General features: G+C 39.2%; 2 protein-coding genes across 2 annotated transcripts; both read right to left on the bottom strand.

Moving 5' to 3' along the window:
• Positions 1-4,478: 4,478 nt before the first annotated feature.
• LOC127681160 (olfactory receptor 51E2) lies at positions 4,479-5,441 on the bottom strand. The gene has a single exon (XM_052177150.1). It carries the CDS (start codon positions 5,439-5,441, stop codon positions 4,479-4,481), a length of 963 nt encoding a protein of 320 aa, XP_052033110.1.
• A 7,295-nt stretch (positions 5,442-12,736) lies between these two features.
• On the bottom strand, positions 12,737-21,858 carry LOC127681153 (olfactory receptor 51F2-like; the record flags this gene model as incomplete). The annotated part of the gene is made up of 3 exons (XM_052177139.1): positions 21,850-21,858; positions 15,705-16,610; positions 12,737-12,754 (listed from the first exon to the last, which is right to left on the bottom strand). Coding segments are annotated over exons 1-3 (933 nt in total), but the record flags the coding sequence as incomplete, so codon positions are not given.
• Positions 21,859-23,872: the final 2,014 nt, after the last annotated feature.

Raw genomic sequence — 23,872 nt, 5'->3', positions numbered from 1 at the left:
CTTACAAGTGCTGCAGTGGTAGACCCTATGCTAAATGCTGTTACCACAACAGGAAAACATCAAGGGGATCAGGGAGAAAACTCTTGGAGGTGATGGATACATTTGCTGCATTGACTTTGATTGTGATGCTAATGTCTAGAGTAGGGGCTGACATAACATTGTAGGCATTATTGTATCTCTGTGTTTTACTCATATATATCTGAAATAGGTAAAGAAAAGGTATGTTATATCATCACTCCTGAAAAACATATGAGGGAAAGGTGAATTAGCCCATTAACCTCGGGTTAGATCAGCATCGCGTTCTGCTATTCTTTTTCCTTCCAGAAGAGACATGGAATCTTTGAAAACCTGTATTTGTGTCTGAATTCTCACTTAGGTCTGAAAAGCAGGTGTTATTCCGTTCACATGATTCAGATGGAAAAAACAGAGGTCTGAAAGGGGAAATGGCTTAAGTAAACACTTCGGAAAGAAGTCATCTCTCAGGACCCTTTATCATACACATAGGTCAGTCCATGCCTGCCTTTCCAGTTTTCAGGTGCAGTGCAGGAAGTGTAGAAGAGAGAGGGACTACAGAAGGATCTGAGTTCAAGTCTGGAGTCCACCTCCGTCCTCCCGCAACTGTGTGACTTGGGGAAGTTTCCATAACTAACTCCTTATTTTCTCCTTGGTGAAATGACCCTTTTGATTTCTCTCAATTACATAAGTAAGGTACTATCTTCCTATTTTAGTAGAGGAGCACAGTAAGTCCCCAGTAAGTGCTACTTTTAAATGTAATATAAAAAAAGCCCAACCCCCAGGTTTGTCAACCTTTCACCTTTTTTCCTTAACTCTGCCCTATGTGTCCCATAGCCTCACACACTGGTTCGCCTCTTACTTCACCTGTAGGAATGACAGATCCCTTCATTCATTCGATTTCCCATCTTAAGCAGGCACTTTTTGGTACTTTTCTGCTTTAGGGCTTTCTTCAAAAGACACACTGAAAGAACCAGGTTTAGTCTTCATTAACATAGGACTTTCATCTTAATTAAGCATTTCAATCCATCCTTTGTCTAGGCAACTCCCCAAGGCATATTCTAAGGTAGAGTTTAGTACCCCCTATCCACAACAATCACCTTGGCAGTAACTATATGGAATATTCTACCTTCTCATCACTCATTTTGCTCATTCCTCTTGTTTTCTGGAACCACACTGTACTCTACTGCTCTTCAGTCATTGTTTCAGATTGTTCTTTGCTCAAGATACTGAGTATTTCTTATGTAAGACACTGCCTCATATTTATTCTCATATACTTGTAGATTTTGCTGATGACCATAGGCTAAAAACTACCAGAGTGTAGCTGTAGTCACACAAAGCTAGACTTACTAGCTTGAGGTAACTAAGGAGAACATATTAAAGGAATTCAATGTTTCAAAAGAGATGTGGGCGGTGGTGGTGTGTGCCTTTAATCCCAGCACTCTGGGAGGCAGAGGCAGGCGGATTTCTGAGTTCAAGGCCAGCCTGGTCTACAGAGTGAGCTCTAAGACAGCCAGGGCTACACAGAGAAACCCTGTCTTGGAAAAAAATAAGATTCGTTTATTAAAAAGAAGAGATGTGATTGCATTCATAATGTGTGGGTTCTCATCTGTTATTCATTTGATGGTTTTAAAGGCAGAGGTTGTTCAGTGGCACATCCTTAGAATCGGGGAGTCTGGGTAGCTAGAGATCAGTGTGATGATACATGGGCTCAAGAAACCGCTTTTACAAATTTTGAGCTTAGACCGATCCAGATGCCAATTAAAATTGGGCTGCTACAGATAATTTCAGAATATTTACATTTATAATACAGTATATTTCACATGCTAGTGTTGTTTATGGTTTTGATGTCAAGTTTTGGCCTCCCTTCACAGTTTAGCTGCCCACAGGAACACTTTCCCACTGTATCAGCTTTTCGTGTCTTGGTTAGGTAAGAATCTCCAGATGGGAGCTAGAGAGAGAGCTCAGCAGTTCAGAGCACTGGGGTTCAATAACCGACACTTACATGTGCCCTAACTGTGAGTCCTGCCCCGGGGACCAGAGGGCACTGAGTACATGTGGTTCATAGACACACATGAAGGCAAAACATTCTACATAATATAATATCAATTATTATAGTAATTTATATTAAAAATAAATTTCAGAGATGATAATGGATGAATAGATAAAAGTGACTGATAAGCTGAGTGGTGGTGGCACACACCTGTAATCCCAGCACTCTGGGGGGCAGAGGCAGGCGGATTTCTGAGTTCGAGGCCAGCCTGGTCTACAGAGTGAGTTCCAGGACAGCCAGGGCTACACAGAGAAACCCTGTCTCGAAAAAACCAAAAATCCAAAAATCAAAAAAAAAAAAAAAAAAAAAAAAAAAGAGAGAGAGAGAGAGAGAGAGACTGATAGACATAATAGAAAGAAATAAATAAATTTATATTAGGAAATAGGCTTGCGTGATCAGGAGGCTTCTCAATCCAAAATCTGCAGGTGGGCTTTTAGCCTTGAAGTCCAAGGAAGAATCAACCCCACAGTGTTACAGAATTCCTTTCTGCCGAGAAGAAGTCAGTATTCATCCTACATCTGATTGCTCAAGGCGTCTCCACATTATAGATGACAGTCTGTTCTTTATTTTCAAATTCTACTGATTTAAATGTTAATATCACAAAAAATACATCATCATGGATACATCTAGAAAAATGTGTTTTCTAATATCTGGAGGCCATGTTCCATCCAAGATTATCTAAAATGATTGTCATAACAATGTCAAATGATTTTTCCTCATCCACATGGTTATTATTTTATTACTCTAATCAGAAAGATGTTGTTAAGTTTTTGTACAATAGTCACAGAAAGAACGGCAAAATTTGCTTGGAGTTTTTTGTTTCTGCTTTTGGTCTTAGAAATGAAGCCTGTTATAAAGCCATAGGGATAAAAAATGCCAAGAAAATCCATAACTTACCTGAGCATGTACTATGACTGACGCATCTTGTTGTTTTTCCTGAGACTGTGCAGCCACCACCCTTCATGAGACCTCTAAAGGGCTGTAACATGGCGATTCAGACCCAATATCATCCTTTTGGAACTATTTTTTATAAGTCTTAATAATATATTTTTCTTTAACATAACATATCCAACCAACTTCTTACCACATTAATCAACAATAAAATATTTTACAGCATTTTAAATGATTTTTTTTTATTGTGGAAGATACATACTACATAAATCTCACCATTTTAAGCACTATATGTACATTGAATATATTAACATTATTTTGTAGGTATCACTAATAATCTAATCTAAGAAACATTTTATTGTCCACTCAATACGAAGGGAATATTCTACCTGACATAAGTTCATTCAACATCTTTATAGCTGTGCAATCCATACCCAGCAGGCCCTTTGCACTGTTGGTAAAGAGGACTTGAGGGTTGCTCCTATCTCCCAATGTTACTTTATGAACATAAAAACAGTAAAAATAATACTGAACATTTTAAGATAAATTATTATGTTGTTTGATATCTAAGTCAAGACAATATGTTACACATTCAAGAAATTTGACAGCTACAGGACACAACATAAAGAAGACATAGTCAAGGATATGTAAGAGACTGAAATTTTAAACCTCCTCTGTTCATCTGAGAGGAAGCAGCTACTCTATCATGAAACAAAACAGTTTGTTGCCCTCCGCCAGGACAGGGTTAATCACTTACCACAAACACAAAGACATCCATGTTAGCACACAGCAGAGAGAAAACAGGATTTGTAACAGACAGAGGAAATAGATGGCAGATGTTAAACAGGAAGCAATATAACATGGTAGTAAAGCAAATGTATTCAATTACCAAATTTAATTTAAAATCTTGGCACAGCACATACGAGAAAGTTTCTTTGCTCATTAAAGCCTCTATCACATGTTGTGGTCGGCAAAAGTGGTATCCTTCCTGGGAAAAGCATAAGATCACAGAAAGGCTGAAAAGCACTTATCCCAGGATCTGGAACATGTTACACATACATGATACATTCATAAGCCTCGCTATTTAGAGCTCGGATATGGTCCTGGATAATGAGCGAGCAAGCCCTTGGCTACCAAACTGCCAGCGTCACGTTCCACATTTCAGAAGTCAAACATCGCAGCTAAACAACAACTTTATAACAAAGGAAGTAGGAATAAAAAGATTGTTAGTAATGCGAATGTACTTCATCCAAATCACAAACCCGATAATCAATATAAATCGAAAATTCTAGTTGATTCATTTAGTATTATCGGTGGCTCTCATTTTACTGTAGAATCTTTAAAACATATAATATTCATTGATATAGATTATTTCACATTATATCTATGATGAAGATAAACCATACTTTAGTTCAGTATCCCATTCAGGGAAAAGCACTAATGTGCTTTTGGGTGACTGGAAATAAGCAGGTATGATGAAATTATTAAGCCATGTAGGACAAGGGTTATAGAATGGTAAGGGTCATGTGTTTCCTCCAGCTTCAATGTCCTTGTCACAGCTGATCTTGAACATAGCCAGCACCCGTGTTCTGATCTGTTTGGTTTTAGCACCATAGATGATGGGATTGATCACAGGAGGCAGCAGCAGGTAGACATCCCCCATGAGAACATGCACAATGGGATCAAGGCTGTTTCCAAAACGGTGCACCACTGACAGGCCAATGAGTGGTACATAGAAAGCCAGGACCACACCAATGTGTGACACACAGGTCCCAAATGCCTTAGCTCGCTCGGACTTGGAAGGCAGTTGCAGAACCGTTCGTATAATCAGGAAATAGGACAAAGAGATGAACATGACATCTACACCCATAACTAGCAGAATGGCAGTTAGACCGTAGACGACATTGGGCAATGTGTCCGTATAGGCCAACTTCATCACATCCTGGTGGACACAGTAGGAGTGGGAGAGCACATTGGAATGACAGAAGGCCAGTCTCTTGATCAGCAGTGGGAGCGGAAAAAAGAATAGGGATCCCCGGACCAGAGCCACCATGCCGATTTGGACTGTTACTGTATTGTTGAGCACAGCAGCGTGACGCAGGGGGTGGCAGATAGCCACATAACGATCAAAGGCCATGGCCAGCAGGATGGTAGATTCAATTGCTGAGAGAGCATGAATGAAAAACATCTGGGCAAGACAGGCATCAAAGGTAATCTCCCGGGAGTCAAACCAAAAGAGGGCGAGAATCTTGGGCATTGTGGATGTGGACAAAGCCAGATCAATGGCTGCCAGCATGCAGAGAAAAAGGTACATGGGCGCATGCAGGCTCCGCTCCATCCTCACGATGAAGACCACAATGCAGTTTCCAAACAATGCTACAGCGTACATGGAAAGCAGGGGGAAGCCAAACCAAAAGTGAGCTTCCTCCAGTCCTGGAATCCCGATAAGCACGAAGGTGGCATGAGTGAAGTTGCAGGAGCTCATCTCTGACACCAAGTGGGGCGGGCAGACTGCAGGAGGGAGCGGCCACACTGACAGCCTGCAAGGACACGGAGCAGAATGAGAGTCCCCTGGAACTTAGTGTTATCCGCACTCCTTTCCTTCTCACTCCTCCGACCATACCCCAGCTCCTGCACAAGCGACAAGGCTCCCTGTTCCCACCTAAAGAAATGTGAATGCTCAAAATTCTTTACTGCCACTAAGATACATTTAAAATTTTCAAAATAAAGCTTTGGGAGAAAAATGTTTATCTCCAAAATGTGGCTTCCTCCAGCTTTCCTCAGGTTGTCTTCATTGTTTGGATACTAGCTTCTCCCCTTTGCATGAAATCACTGTACCAAGTCTCTTTTTCAGGTAGAGATGTCTTCCTTTCCCTTCTCTTCCACTTCCTTCTTCTCTGTTGCACCCAAATAAAAATGCACTGACACCATTTTATTTCTATTTTTCTTCCTCCACACTTCCCCCTCCCCCTCTCTTTTTACACTTATTAATTCAAATTTCAGAAATATTTACTTGCATTACTAGTTAAACACAATGCTCTCTGTGAGATGCAGCTATGAGAACGGATCCTTTTGACCTTACATAGCTGGCCTAGGGTATGAGATGGGTAAGGAACAAAGAGCGCTGTGATAAAGGCTTGCAAAGGGAATGACTTGATGAGGGAATGACTGTGGTAAAGGCTTGACTGCAGGGAATGGCAAAGACAGAGCAGCCATCCTGGAAAAGATGGTCTTTTACATTTCAGTCTTGAAGCGTGAGAAGACGTAGGCAGACAGAAGAGGGAAGAAGGAACTTCCAAGATAGAGAAAATAGAAAATGTTTTTTCAGATATTCAGGATTCTAGGTCCTTGGTTCTAAGTTTGCAAAGGGGGAGGGAGAAACACAATAGCAACTCAGAAAGCAAAATCAACTAGCTCCGTCTAGTTATGGTTTTGCAGACTGAGGTGGTGACAAGATTCACCATCTCCAGCAGGTCCTAGCTATCAGACGTGTTTCTTATGACAGCTTTTGGTTCCTGGTCAGTAGCCATCTTTAGGCTTGGAAGTCACCTCCAAGGTTTTCTTTTGTCCCAAATAGAATTTGCAGTGTGTGTGTGTGTGTGTGTGTGTGTGTGTTTGTGTGTGTGTGTGTGTGTGTAAACTCTGATTTGGGAAAAGTTATTACTGATTTTTTTACAATGATATTCTAAGAGTTTTCCTAGGAACCTGTGCCAGTAAATCATTCATATCGAGGTCTTATTTCTTCTTTTTATTTTGTGTAGCATAATATTGTTTTGTTTTAACCCCATATCCGACCCAAACACCTGAGCTCTCACATCAAACCTGTTCCCTGTCCAGCTCCCTAATGTCCTGTTTTCAGAGCTGGTTAACATCAGGAGTGCCTGCCCTGGCTGTGAGCATTAGGAGCTTTGATGTGAAGAACTAAACGGTGCAGGTGTCTTTGTTGACAGTATCCAGGGTATCCAGATTAATTTGCTTCTCTCTCCCAGGATTATACCCCTCTTCTAACCAAGGTCTTTAATAAAGCTTGTCCATGCCTTTTACCTTAATGGAGAGAGTCTAGAGCACAATAAAATGAGAGATTTTTAAAACTCAATTGTCCCTATCTTGGATGAGCAAAGACAAACAGATTAAGGATTCAGTGGTTATAAAATCCATATCACTGATCTTGATTTTTGCCACCCTTACAGCCTGTGCAGGTAAAAGGACAGCTTCTTCTCACAGTGAGTTCCTAACCTTGCTACGTGCTGCTGTCTGAGAAAACTGCACTCTTCAGTGAGATGCGAGATAGCTTTTATCTTGAATCTTGGTGTCTGTCATAAACAACTCATGGGAAAGAATGCAAATGTCCCAATGGAAGACTACGTGGAATGGGAAAAAGCTAAGCAACTTTTTCTGGAGGAAGACCATGTTCCGTGGTCACTGGGCCCTAGAAAAATGGGGACAACATGAGAAGAAGGCAAACTGGAGGGGTAACAAGAGGCAGAAAGTCACACTTCATGCTCTCAAGGGCTTTTGTGTCACTGACATATTTAAGGGTCTGTCTCATCTGCAGACTCAGACACTTTCCTAATCCACTGCTCCGTAGAGCACCTGTCCAGTCTTGCTGGCACTTAGAGCACAGAACTAGTTTCTGTTCTGTTTTGTGTTATTTTAAAGGAGGTAGAACTACCATTTAAAAAGGCCACATAAGCTGAAAAAGTATACAAAACAATTATATAAGCAGCAAAATAGCAAGGTTATAGCCTATGATAGCAGTCTACCAACTCAGTATTTCCCTAATGATAATAATGAAATATCAGAAACTGAGTTTCCAAAAACCTTTTTATTCACAATAGCATCAAAGATAATGCATTTAGGCAAAATCAGAAGAAAATGTATATATTGTGATCTTCAAACCAGTACTTAAGGAAATTAAAGACAATATTTTACAAATGGAATGATACACAGTGCTTGTGGAGTAGAACACAAAACTGTGTTAAGATTACAGCTTTCCTCAAAGATGATATACAGATTTACTGTACTTGCTATTGAAGCTTCTTTAGGCTGTCTAAAGATTATTTTTTTTTAAAAAAAGTTAGCAAAGTAAAAGTATGATATTTTCATAGAAATGTGTAATTGTACATTGTTCTTTTTCAGGCTGTCTAAACATTAGTTTTTTTTAAAAAAAAGTTAGCAAAGTAAAAGTACGATATTTTCATAGAAATGTGTAATTATACATTGTTCTTTTTCAGCTCCTCATCAAGCTGTTGCTGGTCCCCTTAGCACCCTCAAGTATTTTCTCCTTCTGCTTCATGTCATATAAACTGAGTAACCCTTTTCTTTCTTTTTTATTATTTTGTATTTATTTTCTATATTCTTTGTTTACATTCTAGAAGCCTTCCCCTTTCCCAGTCCCCCCTTATGTTCCATATGTCCTCTTCTCTCCATCCATTCTCCTGTCTTCCCCCTCCCTTTTTTCTTTCTTATTTTAAAATCTTTTTCCTTTCCTCTGATAGTCCCCTTTCTACTTCTAACACCACACACACACACACATACACACACATACACACATCACATCTAGACTCTGCACATGAGAGCACTTGTCATTCTGAGTCTCGTTTACTTTGCTTAACATAATGATCTCCAGTTCTAGCCACTTTTCTGTAGATTGTATTATTTCATCCTTTATAGTTGAACATAATTCTGTTACATACCATCCACCTTTCTAGACATCATCAGCTAAGGCTCTTGGGCTCGTCTTAGAATGAAGCATGCGGGAGCATGTGGGGTCTTCACAGACCCTCAATGTGGCAGGATGCTTGTGCTGCCAGACTCTTGGTAAGAGATCACTCACCTGGGGATGGTGCGGTTCTGCTCAAGGAGGGCAGCTGGATCTGGCTTTCGCTTTCTGGAACAGGTCTCTTTATAATGCTACTCGGAATGCAGAGGCTCAGGGAACAAGCTGCTGGGATACCAGCGGCTGCTCCAGGGATCTGCCAGACAGAGGAGAGAGATGCTCATGTCCCCTTGCGTGCTTTTCTCACTGGCTTCCCGCTTTTCATGTCTAAGGAAGCAATCTCAAAGGACCAAGGTCCCTGCCACCATTCCCACAATGACACACATGAGTCTCTTGATAACAAACACGTGTTCCCACTCCTCTGAGCTGATCTAATTTCCACAGTCAGCCACAAGGTTAGTGTTTCCTCATTACTTGATCTGCTAGACACAGCAGGCAAAGTGTATGAATAGTAATGATCATTGAACTCTTGGAGTTCACATCAGGCTTAAGAAACAAGTAGGTACACTAAAATGTAGCCCCATAACTCAAAATAGGTTCATTCACTTCTTCATAACTCTCTCCTACTTCTCTTTCAGTTCGAATACAGCCCCTGATATGGTGAAGTCACCTTTTATTACGCCTGTGACATGAGTAAAGACAGCGTTTTTGGTCTATATCATGCAGTGATAATATTAGATGGAGAATCTCATGCATTGTTTATTTACTCACTTTCAACAGGTGTTTACTAAGAGCCTGTAATTTTACAAGCAAAACAAAGGAAATTCCAAGGGTTATGAAGAATACTTTTTGATGAGATAGACGGAAACAAAATTAAATTAACATATTAGGCAAATAGAATGCTAGATAGTCATAAGGAGAAAACAACAAAGAGGATAAGGAACATATTAATATTAGGAGGAGGGATGTGAGGCTGCCTGGTGGAGAGATACTTGGAGAGAGAAGGGAAGACATATCTCTGGAAATATTTGGGAAAGATTGTAAGAAGGATCAGAGATGGCAAATAAGTTTCTCAAGGAACAAGTATGTCCAGTGCTTAGGAACAAGGCAGGCAGTGTACCTGAGTGGAGGGAAGAGAGAAGGGGAGAGGTTTGGATAAGGAAGATTTTGTGACTTGCCCATATAGGAACTTATAGCGTTAATCATCACTTTACATTCTTCCCTCAGACTAGATATAATTCTACAGACTAGCCTCTAGTACATGGGCTTGTTTTTATTGATCTATTATTGTCTATTCTGGTCTTTTGTTCACCGTTTCTTTTCAGAGATTTCACACTTCAAACCTTTAAAACCTATCTAAAGCACCATATTCTCCAAGAAGCAGTATTTCTAAGTGCTTTAATATTTCCTCTCCAGTGACATGTTCCCTCCTTTATACCTAGTCACGTATGTCTTTATCTTTGGTTGGTATTTATCTTGCCTTATCTCTCTCTCTTTTTTTATTCGATATATTTTTTATTTACATTTCAAATGATTTCCCCTTTTCTAGCCCCCTACTCCCGAAAGTCCCGTAAACCCCCTTCTCTCCCCCTGTTCTCCCACCCACCCCTTCCCACTTCCCCGTTCTGGTTTTGCCGAATACTGCTTCACTGAGTCTTTCCAGAACAAGGGGCCACTCCTCCTTTCTTCTTGTACCTCATTTGATGTGTGGATTATGTTTTGGGTATTCCAGTTTTCTAGGTTAATATCTACTTATTAGTGAGTGCATACCATGATTCACCTTTTGATTCTGGGTTACCTCACTTAGTATGATATTCTCTAGCTCCATCCATTTGCCTAAGAATTTCATGAATTCATTGTTTCTAATGGCTGAATAGTACTCCATTGTGTAGATATACCACATTTTTTGCATCCACTCTTCTGTTGAGGGATACCTGGGTTCTTTCCAGCATCTGGCAATTATAAATAGGGCTGCTATGAACATAGTAGAGCATGTATCCTTATTACATGCTGGGGAATCCTCTGGGTATATGCCCAGGAGTGGTATAGCAGGATCTTCTGAAAGTGAGGTGCCCAGTTTTCTGAGGAACCGCCAGACTGATTTCCAGAGTGGTTGTACCAATTTGCAACCCCATCAGCAGTGGAGGAGTGTTCCTCTTTCTCCACATCCTTGCCAACACCTGCTGTCTCCTGAATTTTTAATCTTAGCCATTCTGACTGGTGTAAGGTGAAATCTCAGGGTTGTTTTGATTTGCATTTCCCTAATGACTAATGAAGTTGAGCATTTTTTAAAGATGCTTCTCCACCATCCGTAGTTCTTTAGGTGAGAATTCTTTGTTTAACTCTGTACCCCATTTTTTAATAGGGTTGTTTGGTTTTCTGGAGTCTAACTTCTTGAGTTCTTTATATATATATTGCCTTATCTCTTGTTCTTTCTAAGTTTTCCCCAAGTATGTCTTATTTTGTTATTGCCATTCTAAAAACAGAAACATAATTACTTTCTTGTTAATTATGTATCAAGATATGATACATCTGTATTTAAGAATGTGTTCATTCACTTATTGCATACAAGCATGTTCTCCTAATACTGGTTTTATGTAGACATCGTTACTCTTAGAGAATACAGAGATGAATATAATCAGGTCACTGCCCTAAGATGTTAAAGTAGCATCTGCACATTCTTGACATAATAATAATAATAGCAAATATCAGTGATTTTTAATGAGGACTTGAATAGAAACATTAATCTAATCAGGGGTGGGTTCAAGAAAGAAGTTTGTAGAAAATAATTAAAATAAATGAGTATGGGTCTGTTTCTGTATGTCTGTGTGCCTTGTGTCTTCAGACTCCAGAACGGGGCATTAGGTCCCCCTGGAACTAGAGTTACAGATGGTTTTAAGCTGTCATGTGTAACCCCAGTCCTTTGGAGAGCATCAAGTATTCTTACCTGTTGAGCCATCTCTCCATGCCCCACCCCTAGAAGAGGATTTTAATCAGAGATAAATCATAGCAGAAGGAAATAGAAATTTCTAAGTAGAGTGGTGTTGCTGGATCAATACAAAGAGAACAGAGAAAATGGGAAGGCAGATTGATGTGATTTAAAGATATGTTTCATTCAGTTGGACTTAGGAGGAGACTAAAGAGGTTATTTCAAGGACATCAGAACTGTGTATGTGTTTGAACTTATATTTCTAAAAGTTGTTGGAAGGATGCATTATAGGAAGATAAGATTAGACATGCTTATGAATTTGAACTTAAGTGGTATACTTTTTCCTTGTTTTCTATAGTTAACTCTTTAACCCATCCTGTCTAATTTTCCTTCTAAACATAATGCCCATGGGACTGTTATTACTCTGGTTTCTAGGAAACTAGGGAATCAACTTGGTCAGAGCATGACATTTGCTCTGCAAATTACCAATTCTCAGTGTCAAGTTGATTTATAATTGTGGGAGTTCACAAGTTTCCAGGGACTGGGACAGTAGGGTTCTTCACAAGTTAGTGTGTAGATGTAAGTAGGGAAGAATATCTCTAGAAGTGTCATGAAAATCAGGTCTGACTTTTGAGATTGAGATTCCTTCTTATCTCCATTAAAATGATTCTCATTAGGAGAGGGAATGAATAGAAATGACTGTAAGGGGAGGGTAGAATGGGAGGATCAAATGTGGAGGGGGAGAAGAGCTATGGGAGAGAATATAGGAGAGATAGCTAAAATTAAGGTAGCTTTGAAGGATAGTATGGACATCTAATATAGTAGAAACTTCCTGAAACATATACAGATATGAGGGTGATATAAATGAAATGACCAAATAATGGGGGAGGCAGAGTTCCACCTGACCATAATTAATAAAATAATAAAAAGAAAAATAATTCTTTAATGTTTTGACGTAGTTACATCATTTCTTTCTTCTTTATTTCTCCAAACCCTCATCTATATCATCTATATCTATATCATATATCTATATCTACATCTACATCTACATCTATATCCACATCCACATCCACATCCATATCCATATCCATATCCATATCCATATCTATATCTACATATAATCTTTTTTGCTTTCTTTCAAATTTATGACCTATTTTTCATTAATTGTTGCAATATCTAGATGTATATGCATATGATGAATAACTATAGGTACAGGATTAAAGAAATATGTACATACATATGCATATGTACATTTATAAGTGTGTGATGTATAGGTATAGGTATATGATGTATATGTGTATATAATGTATATTCCTAATTGCATGAATCCAACCAGCTCAGTCTATACCCTGTTACTTGCTATGAATGTTTTCAGGGCTGGCCATTTGTTATTGGTTAACTAAGAGGTGTGCTCTTCTCCACTTTTTTTTCTTTTTTGGATTTTTGTTTTTTTCGAGACAGGGTTTCTCTGTGTAGCCCTGGCTGTCCTGAAACTCACTCTGTAGACCAGGCTGGCCTTGAACTCAGAAATCCATCTGCCTCTGCCTCCCAAGTGCTGGGATTACAGGCATGCGCCACCACTGCCCGGCTACTCTTCTCCACTTTTAATACTGAATACTGTCATCTTTTGTTCTTAGCTCAAGTCACTCCTACTCTGTCTCGTTGCTTACCAAGTACCACACCTTATATAGTGCAGCAGGCAAAAATCTTACATGTAAGCCCACATTCTTTGATCTCCTCATCTTTCCTTCTTGGATTTTTCTGCAGCTATTTTGGACTTTTATTTTGCTTCATTATGGGTTATTACTGTATGAAGAGCTTGATCTGTGAGGTTCAGAGTCAGAAAGGGATGGAAATAAGAGGTAAATGGAGGGGCTGCTGAGATGGCTCAGTGGTTAAGAGCACTGGCTGCTCTTCCAGAGGTCATGAGTTCAATTCCCAGCAACCACATGGTGGCTCACAACCATCTATAGGGTGATATGATGCCCTCTTAAGGCAGGCAAATATATATGCAGCAGAGCACTCATTCATTAAATAAAAGTTTAAAAAAATTTAAAAAAGAGGTAAATGGAGGCAGAACACCCAGAGACACAAATTCTTTATCCTCAAAAACCCTTATCTTGTGATGGGAAACCAAACCAAAACCAAATAAAACACACCCACCCCCCAGTATTTAATAGGTTAGGTTTTGAAAGTGCTAGGAATGAAATACAAAGCAGGTAAGGATGGGGGTAGATATACTATCAGAAACTGAGGGAGGAATATTATTTGTATGATTATTATTCTTATAATGTTAGGGGTCGTGCAGTAAGGCACACTTGAATAAGCACCTACATGAAGACAGGATGTAAGCTAAGTAGTAGATCTCTGGGAGAAAAACATCACAGGAAGAAAAATGTTGAGTGTGAAATGAACCACTGTGTAGTGTGCCTGATGATATAAGAAGATATCAGGAGGCTAATGTAAATTTACTAGGGAGATTCAAAGGACACTGAGAAAGAGAACTCAGAGTATATAGTAGACCTTGCATGTTACTAAAATCACTGACATTTCCCTTTTGGGCGCACAGGAGCCAATGAAAGTGTGTTAACAGGGAGTGATATGACCTACCACAGGTACTAGAATAATTACTCTGTACATGAAGGAAGACTCTCCAGAAAGCCTCACAGATGACTTTGCGTGCAGAGTGATGGCTAGCATCATGATGGTAGCAATGCAGGTGGTTGGATTCTGGATTTGTTGATGAGCAGTTAGATGAGGAGCAAGAGTAAAAGCAAGGCGTAAGAGTGAACTACAAGTATTTCATCCTAGCAATTTGGGAAGCAGAGTTTTTGGTTATGGAAGCCTGTAGATGAGCATGTATTTTTATTATGGGGCTATTAAGATTATCTAAGATGATTGTGAGACATCTGGATGCAAACATTGATACATATTGGATGATTGTTGATTATAAATGTTAATTTGTGTTTGTTCAGTGTCAATGGCATTTAATGTGATAATACAATATGAAATGACCATGAAAAGAAGCTCGAAAGGAAGAAGAGTCCTGAGGACAAAGCTCTGGTATATTTCAACACATGGAAATCAAGACAAGAAATAATTAAGGGAAAGGATGATGCTCCTTCCTGAAGCCATAGGTGGTAAAAGTCTCAGTGCTAGGAATAGGATACCTCTTTCATAGGTGTTGGTAAATGGTGTCCCAGTGGCCTCAAAATAATGCAAGCTACTGTCACTGCTCTTAGATGACCACCAAAACTTGATGGCAAGACCCTATTTATGAAGATACTACATACTAAAAAAAAAAAAAAAAAAGAAGATACCACATACTTTGGTAATAAAACTTGGAGAAATAAAGCTGGTGATGACCTGGAAGCTTCCCCCTGCTGGGTGGTTTTCATAGTGCCAGACGATGCCATCCAGGCTGCTAGGGAGCAGAATGTACTGATCCCCTTACCTAACTGTGAGTACCTCAAGCTGCAATAATGATAGAACTGGCAAAATGCATTCATGGGTGAAATCATGCTAAAACGTTTTGGGGGTAAATACTTATTTTAAGATGCACTTTAAAACTGACTCCACAGTATTTATTTATATCTGATGTTGTAAATCTGGCCAAGAACTCATGGTTGTGAAGATCATAGGCCCCAGGATTAAACTATTACTATTATTTTGCCAAATGGACATAGTATCAAACTACCTTCTAAATGCACATCTCTCCGTATATAGGATCTGTCAATCCTTACCAGAGAAGTTTCTTTGAATAGTAGATGTTAGATAGTTAAAAAATGCTACCTATTTTCTAAAAAAGAATGATATAATATGAAATTAATATGAAAATGTAACTGCTGTGATGAGATAAGAATAAAAGGGCTTGACAAAGTTAGAAAAGCAGCAGCTTAGAACAAGCAGTGTGGAGGAAGGAGAACTCTAGACATAAGGCTTCCCATTGACATATCAGTGTCTCCTCATCTGTGAAATAAAGGGGCTAAAGTAACTGACATTTGAGATGTAGTCGAGCATTAATTGACAACATGGCCTGAAGCAGACCATCTATCTAGCTCTAGGCTTTCATGATTCTATATTTCTTTAGTTTGGAAAACTTTTATCACAGCTTTACGTATCTGCTTGGTCTTCACACTGTAGATGATGGGGTTCATGACAGGAGGGATCAGCAGGTAGGTGTTAGCAATCATGGTATGGACATAGGGTGGAGCTCGTTTCCCAAATCTGTGAACAAAGGACAAACTGATCAATGGAATATAGAATATAGCTACAGCCCCAATATGGGAGATACATGTGCTGAAAGCTTTCTTCCTCTCCTCTGGGGAAGCAATGCTCAGGACAGTTTTGATGATCATGACATAGGAAAGAAGAATGAGGACCGAGTCCACACCAACGGTAGAGATCATGGCAGTCAGTCCAATCACATTGTTGATCCTGGTGTCTGTGCATGAGAGCTTCATGACATCGGGGTGGAAACAGTAGGAGTGGTGGAGCACATGACTGCTGCAGAAGGTTAGTCTCTTAAGAAGTGCAACCATTGGTGTCAACATTACAGTCCCTCTGATGACAATCGCCACCCCAATGTGAGCTATTCTGGAATCAGTTAAAATAGTGGCATACCTAAGAGGGTTGGAGATGGCCACATAACGATCATAAGCCATAGCCAACAGCACTGAGGATTCCATGACAGTGAAGAGTTTAATGAAGAACATCTGTGACAGGCAGGCATTGAAGCTGATCTCCCTGGCATTGAACCAGAATATCCTCAGCATGGTGACCAGAGTGGATATGGAGAGCCCAAGGTCAGTGGTGGACAGCATGGAGAGAAAGTAATACATTGGCTCGTGGAGGCTGGGCTGACTGATAATGGTGAAGAGAATCAGGCTGTTCCCTGACAGGGCAGTTGCATAGAGAAAGCAAAAGGGAATGGAGATCCAGGTGTGGAAGGCTTCCAGCCCGGGCACACCAGTGAGCAGGAAAATGATGGAAGAAGCTGAGGTGTTCTGGAAGGTTGACACGCTAGATTAAAATTACAGAAGAGGGCTAAAACAAACAAACAAAACCCTGCATTTCTTTTGTGTATTCTATTTATAAATAATCTTATCTAACATATATTTGACCAAGGATGAATATCTATACAAAAATAGAAATGACACCTTTAAATTGGCAAAATAATTGTATGATTTCAACTACTTCATCAATATTTTTTCTTTCTTGAAAGAACTGTCTCAGCCCACAATTCTTTGTCTCTGAGTCTTTTTGCTGCTAGCTGCCTATGTCTGTGTGATCTGGCCTTTCACTCCTCCAGCTGTAGATGACACAGGAACACTAGTGAAATACTAGTATCCACTTGATAAAACATGCTACCATATTCAACTATTTTATGTTTTAAATTTTTGAATGACTAGTTCTTCACAATAGACTTTCTGCATGTTTTTATGGAAACATACTGCCTGGGACAAATAATGAAATGTCTCTGTTTTGTTTGGTAGAGGAAGATAAGTCTTCATTGAAAATGATCACTCTTTCCTCTGAGTAGAAAATTTAGACTAGGCAGACAGGTGCATGAATTTGAAATGGAGGTTTGGGGATAAACAGACTAAGGCTGTGTTTGGAGAGGGCTCCATGAGAAGTGGTCAGTCTTTGGCAGGTCTTATGGTGGAAAAGAAAGGTACCAAGTGACAGACAGCAAGAACAGAATGTGAAGGGGCACAGAGGGATACCTAAATGATTCCAGAGCACACACGCATATGCACATACATATGTACACATGCACACACACAAACATACATACACTCACATAAAGTTCCACTGTAAGCGGCATCCTAGAGAACCTTACTAAACATAAATTGGGAAAACAACTGAAATTATTGGAGTATTATAGGGAAAAGATAAAAGTTATTTGTATTTAGTATAGCTTAGGACCCTAATGTTTTCAGTCATGAGTGCCCACAGGGAAATAATGAAATTAATGTCAGAATTGATATTGATGTATTCAATACTTCTAAACAGGTACAAGGGGATATTCTAACTGCTGTAACTACCTCAAAATGCTAACAAATTGAGGTGTCAGACACACTAATTAATTTGATTTGATCATTCCAGAAACATCACATTGTATTTTTTAAACCTATAAAATTATAATTTGTCATTTAAAATAGAATTATTTAAGAAAAAAACAAGAATTTTAAAAAACGTTAAAAAAAAAAAAAACGTCAAGAAAGGAAGAAGAGCATTATCATAATGTGGCCACTCAGTAGATCTGTAGAACAGGAGAAAGGCTTATAGAAAAGCAGTGAACATTTTCTATGCATTGTCTACATTGAGAAGAATGCTAACGCTTTTCAAATGCCATATGAAAGACCATTTATCTTGCAATATATCACCCTCCTCCCCGACCTTGCCTCTCAGTCTCAGGGATATTTTTCAAATAACAATCATTTGCATACTTTCATATTAGAAACTAAAGGATAACACAAAATCTTCCCTTGAAGAGTTCATAACCAAGAGAGGGTCAAATATCAGTGAGGTTTTGAAGTAACTCCAAAGCATAGTTGCACACCAGTGAACAACAACTGGCTATGGAATGCAGTGTCACCATGTATGTCTGGTAATTCTGGCCACCGTGTCTTTTATTTCACCTATAATGCTTAAGTTGATATTTCTGTCATTAAGTCCTGGGAAGTTTTACAAAACATGACTTTAAAATATGAAACTACTAAGTGAATAATTTCTCTTTCATCCTGGTTTCTTAGTAACTTATTTAGCAATAATTTAATTTATTCACGGTCAGTTTTCTTTCTTCATAATTTCTTTCTTCCCTTTGTTAACGAAAGATGATAAAGCAAACTGTACAGTACCATTTGACCTGATCTATATTTGATCTGACAGCAGAGAACTCAAGTTGCCTGCTTTGTCTCCATCTCCTCTGGGTCATTTGTCACTCTTGGACTGGATTTTTTATAACTTCTCTTCATCTATGCTAGACTGAGAGGGGACTTGCCATCCCTTTTCACAGCCAGGAACTCTTTATAAACCATTAACTATCTATCAAAAACCTTTAGGTCGGTCAATAGTAGATGTATATTGGGTGCTTACAGAATCTTGTTAGCGACTGAGGCATGAAGCAAGTCTGAGATGATTTTGTGCCTGAGGTAGCCAAAGAAATTGCCATAGATCACATACCCCACACTTGTAAGTCTCAAAACATCTTCTGTAATGAGTCCAGTGACTCTTATCAGCAACAAAAACTGACCAGTTTTGAATATGAATGGCACATTATATACTGCATAGGCACAGTAAGAACCACAGGGTCATAGATGAAGAAATGAGCTACTAATTGTAGAGTGCACTAAGGTAGGGGATATCTAAGGGACAGGATATAGAAAGTGCAGAGCCAAGTATCTGTGTTCTGTGTATGTGAATGGGTCTGGGTTAAGTGCTGAGAGGAATTAATTCTAGGAAATAGCAACAAAGGAGATGAACTGTAACTAAACTTTTGGTACTTAGATGTGAGTTTACAGGAGTAAATACAGGATAAGTGTGCTCTGGACATAGATAACGTGAGAGGTGATAGGAGGAACAGATAAGTGTAAGAAAAACCAAGTAAAATGGGCTCTTAGTGTGAGTCTCTGTTAGCTGAGGGAGAAATGAGTGATTGAAAACGTAAGAATCTTGAATTTCTTGGAAAGGATAATGTGTTAGGTTTCGTGTTGCAAAGCATCAAAACCCAGGCATTTCCTAATATTTTATGAATAAGTAAACACACCATTGTCCATCTCTTCTAATTTAGCTCTAACAGAATTCCTTTCTTTCTATAGCATTTTGCTGGGCGTCATTGAGTCCTATTCACAAGGTCTACCTCAACTCAAGAATGAACGCTTTCCCCACTTTAGTGGAGAGACTTTCAACATATTCATCTCAACTGAGACCCATCACTGCTACTATTAACCACAGTGCTTAGATAACAGAGGGACAAGTCATAAATCCCATCTCTTCTTTGGTTTCCTTTTGCGTAGTTTATAGTGAGCAAAGAAGAGTTTGAAGAACAATCTGCTTTTGTTTATTTTTCCTTCACCCTTAGTAACAAGCAGGATATTTCCCCACTGAGAACTCTCAGAAATTTTTTCAACTCAGTGACTAATGTATTTCTAAATACTTTGTATAAATTCCAGATGTGTTTCTTCCACTTACCTCTTCCTTGATCCTTTCTTTTTCAATTGCTTCAGTAGTGGTTCCTCTGATAGATTAGCCCTTTCCACTATTTATCAGAGAATACTGTTCTCTGCCTTCTAAATTGTGGCATTGTAGAAAGTTTGACTTTACTTATCCCTTCCTGCAGTCTATAGCCTCTCCTAGAGATGACCTCATTATGACCATAGCTTTAAATAACACACATCCACATGACTTGTGCAGCTACCTTTTAATGACAGCATCTCCTAATTCAGTATTTCAAAAGTTATCAGAAAGGTGGAAGGGTTAAACATGGAGGCAGCAGTAAAACGTGGATCAGGCTGAGGTGCTAAAATCCACAATTCAAAGGAACTCAAGCTACAGTTTGGAGAACAAATAAAAAGCTCCTTCTGTCCAGTGGTGATAAAAAGCAAATAAAATGTCTGTTTTTGAGAGGCATTTTCTCAGTCCTTACACACTACAATCTCCAGATGAGCCTGACATAACCCACTTCCTTCTCCCCTCCCCATTTCTCCCTCTTATCTGCCAACAGAACTAATAATAATCCTCTAATAATCCTCTAATTAAAATTGCTCATTTCCCCTTTCTCACCCCCATTTTATATCTGCCTTTCCAGTCAAATATTCATTTGTTTTACTCTTTATTCTAGTCCTCAAATGTCCAAGATGCCAGTTGGTACTTGAGGTTTATCACGTCTTTTTGTTACATTAAAATTTTTACATGCTTATATCAGAGAACAGTACACGATATTTTCCAGAAATAATTCTGCATCTTTTTTTTCCTTTCATCTAGACAAGCTTTTACTACAGCCCAAGCTGGCCTGTAATCACAACCCTGTTGCCTTGGCCTCCTGAGATTATAAGTATCTTCATCATTTCTGCCCTTTTCAGACCACTCTTCAGTGTGCCATTACTCTCAGACCGTCAGACTCACTTTCTTTGTCATAGACAACTTCCTTCTTTCTTTTGTGAACTCTCTTATTTAGACAATGTGTTTTTTTCACAGTAAGACTGAGAGCTGTATCATGTGTCTGCCTTTAGCTGATGATTTATACCAACATGGTATCATCAGTGTGGTCCAGGCTATTGCTGAGGGTCTATAGTTTGTAGCAGACAAGGGTTGGATCTGTATTCAGACAATCCTTTGGAAGCCTTGTTAGTAATACCAATTATTCATACTGTTAAAACACATTTGTCAGATCAGCAAGTATCACTGTGTTAGTCTTATTTTTTCCACTATAACAACATATAGCAGGCATTAATAAATTTACTTTAAAGTTACATTTTTAGTGAAAAAAACATCACAACCAAATGTGAGAGGTTATGAAACATACTCAGCATCACAGCTAGCTAGTGACAACCGCAGCCAGTATTCTAAACCCAGTTTTCTTTAATGTTGATACTCTTAAATATGTCTTATTTCACTGAAACCTATAAGTTATGTAAACTTCTTTCAGTATAGTTTACTCATCTATAGGGCTAGATGTAAACTGCCTAATAGAGCTCTGGCATGCAAAAAATGTTTACAACAAGCAATTTCTCTTTTTTACTTTTATTTTTAAATAAATGTATATTGATTTACATTTTTGAGTCAGGAGTCTCATGTATCACAGGTTGACTTTGAGGTTAGTATGTGGCCAAGGGTCACCCTGAGCTTCCAATCTTCCTACCTTCATCTCCGAAGTGCTGGTATTTGCAGGCATGTATCACTATGATAAGCTGCAAGCTTTTATCTTTTATGTGAATCATTGGATTAGAAATGAAATTAACTTATCATGACAAATATATCAGCACACCAATTAAAGTATTTGACTAAAGACAGGTGATTTGCCCCCACCCCTGCCCCAACCCTCCAGCAGGCAGAACGAAGTGCTCATTCTCTGTAGACTTCCTGGAAATCCATAATTCAAAAATTTCCCATCCTCTTCAGTTCTCTATTACATTAACTTATCTAATTCTGCACACCACAATGCAATTCTCCCCCAGAGCTAAGACGGTGTGGCTCTTCCAGCGGCAGGCAGGGGCTTGCACTGATCAAAGTTTTACTTACAGAGCCCATCCAGCAGCAAGAGTCCCTCTCAGGCTAACTCAGAAGGTGGTGGAAGCTTCAGATTCCAGGGGAGGGTCGAGCTTCTGTTGAGATTTATTCAGCTTGTTTGGAGATAAGCAAGAGCCGAGGGACCAGTTCCCAGTGGCAGTGCTAATTCACTGTGCCTCTAGGGTGTGGACACTCCCAGAGGACTTCACTTGCCTGATACAAGCTTTTTATATCTCTTCCAGAATGTGATTATGCCTACATGCTTTATGAGCTGATGTAAAGTTTTGTCCTTGTGCTATTTCACTGGAAATTTTTTAAGTAACAGCTTTATTGAGATATAGTACACATACTATAAATTGACTCATTTGTACTGTATAACTTAATAGTTTTTGAGAAAAATCACAGAATTATACAGGAACCATCGCCACAATCCAATTTAGGGAAATTTCACCACCTCAAAAATGCTATAACCTTTAGCAGGCCATTTGCGGTGAATTTAAAAATGAAATACCATATGCTTAAAACATCTCCTGTTATATGATAATAAGTTTACTTCACTCTGTAATGTTTTAACTCCCTAGCTTGGCATTTTTCATATTAACACTGCATCATTACCTTACTGGGAATGCACTAGTGAAGTAGCTACCTATTTTATTATTATTATTATTTTTATTAGATATATTCTTTATTTACATTTCAAATGATTTTCCCTTTCCTGGTTCCCCCCACCCCTGAAAATCCCATAAGCCATCTCCCCTCCCCCTGTTTCCTAATCAACCCCCTCCGGCTTCCCTGTCCTGGCATTCCCCTACACTGCAGCATTGAGCCTTTCCAGGACCAAGGGCCTCTCCTCTCTTTGATGTCCAACAAGGCCATCCTCTGCTGCCTATGCCTCTGGAGCCATGGGTAACACCATGTGTACTCTCTGGTTGATGGTTTTGTTCTTGGGAGCTCTGGGAGTACTGGGTGGCTCATATCATTGTTCCTCCTATGGTGCTGCAGACCCCTTCAGCTCCTTGGATCCTTTCTCTAGCTGCCCCATTGGGGACCCTGTGCTCAGTTCAATGGCTGACTGAGAGTGTCCCCCTCTGTATTTATCATGCAGTAGCAAAGCCTCCCAGGTGACAGCTGTATCTGGTCCCGGTCAGCAAGTACTTGTGGGCATCGATAATAGTATCTGGGTTTTGTAACTGTATATGGGATGGATCACTAGATGGGCAGTCTCTGGATGGTCTTTCCCTCAGTCTCTGCTCCATACTTTGTTTCTGCATCTCCTTCTGTGGGTATTTTGTTCCTCCTTCTATGAAGGACCAGAGTATCCATACTTTATTCTTTCTTTTTCTTGGGCATCAAATGATGCCAAAGTAGCTACCTCTTAAGATTAGGAAATAACTTGTACATTCATCTACGAATATACATTTCATAATGACACCCTATGTTCTAGCTATTCTGTAAGTGCTAGAGATTAATAAAAAAAGAACACAATATAGGCCTACTGCCTAGACTTTTAATTTAGAAAAGAGACAGGCTAACATTCACATGCTAATCAACATCAAAGTCAACTTAGAAGCAGGTGCTTTGTAAACACAGTGGTAAAACACAGGAACAGGGAAGAAACCTGGAGGTAGGAGCTGATCAAGAAGTCATGAAGGGTTGGTGCTTTCTGGCTTTCGCCCCATGTGTTGCTCAGACCCCAGGATCACCAGCCCAGGAAAGGCACTACCAATAATGGACTGAGTCCTCCAGCATCAATCACTAATTAAGAAAATGCCTTATAGGTTTTCCTACAGCCTAATCTTTTGGAGGCATTTTCTTAATTGACCTTCCTTATTCTCAGATAACATTAGCTCCTGTGAAGTTGACATATACAATACAGTTGACCTCTTGTCAACCTGACACACAAACACATCACCATTAAGCCAAAACTTTTTCTTTCTTATTCATTCCCAAAATCTTACATTAAAAACATAAATAACAATAATTAAAAGTCTCACAGTCTTTACAAAGTCAAACCCATTAAAAACTTATTCTCTTT

The sequence above is a fragment of the Apodemus sylvaticus genome, chromosome 1 (assembly GCF_947179515.1).
Source record: "Apodemus sylvaticus chromosome 1, mApoSyl1.1, whole genome shotgun sequence".
NCBI lineage: Eukaryota > Metazoa > Chordata > Mammalia > Rodentia > Muridae > Apodemus > Apodemus sylvaticus.
The sequence above is the reverse complement of the archived record's forward strand: the minus strand, read 5'-3'. Positions and strand labels throughout refer to the sequence as shown.

Bases quoted from the DNA above. Each gene is read 5' to 3' on its own strand.
- LOC127681160 (XM_052177150.1), bottom strand. From the start codon at position 5,441: ATGAGCTCCTGCAACTTCACTCATGCCACCTTCGTGCTTATCGGGATT.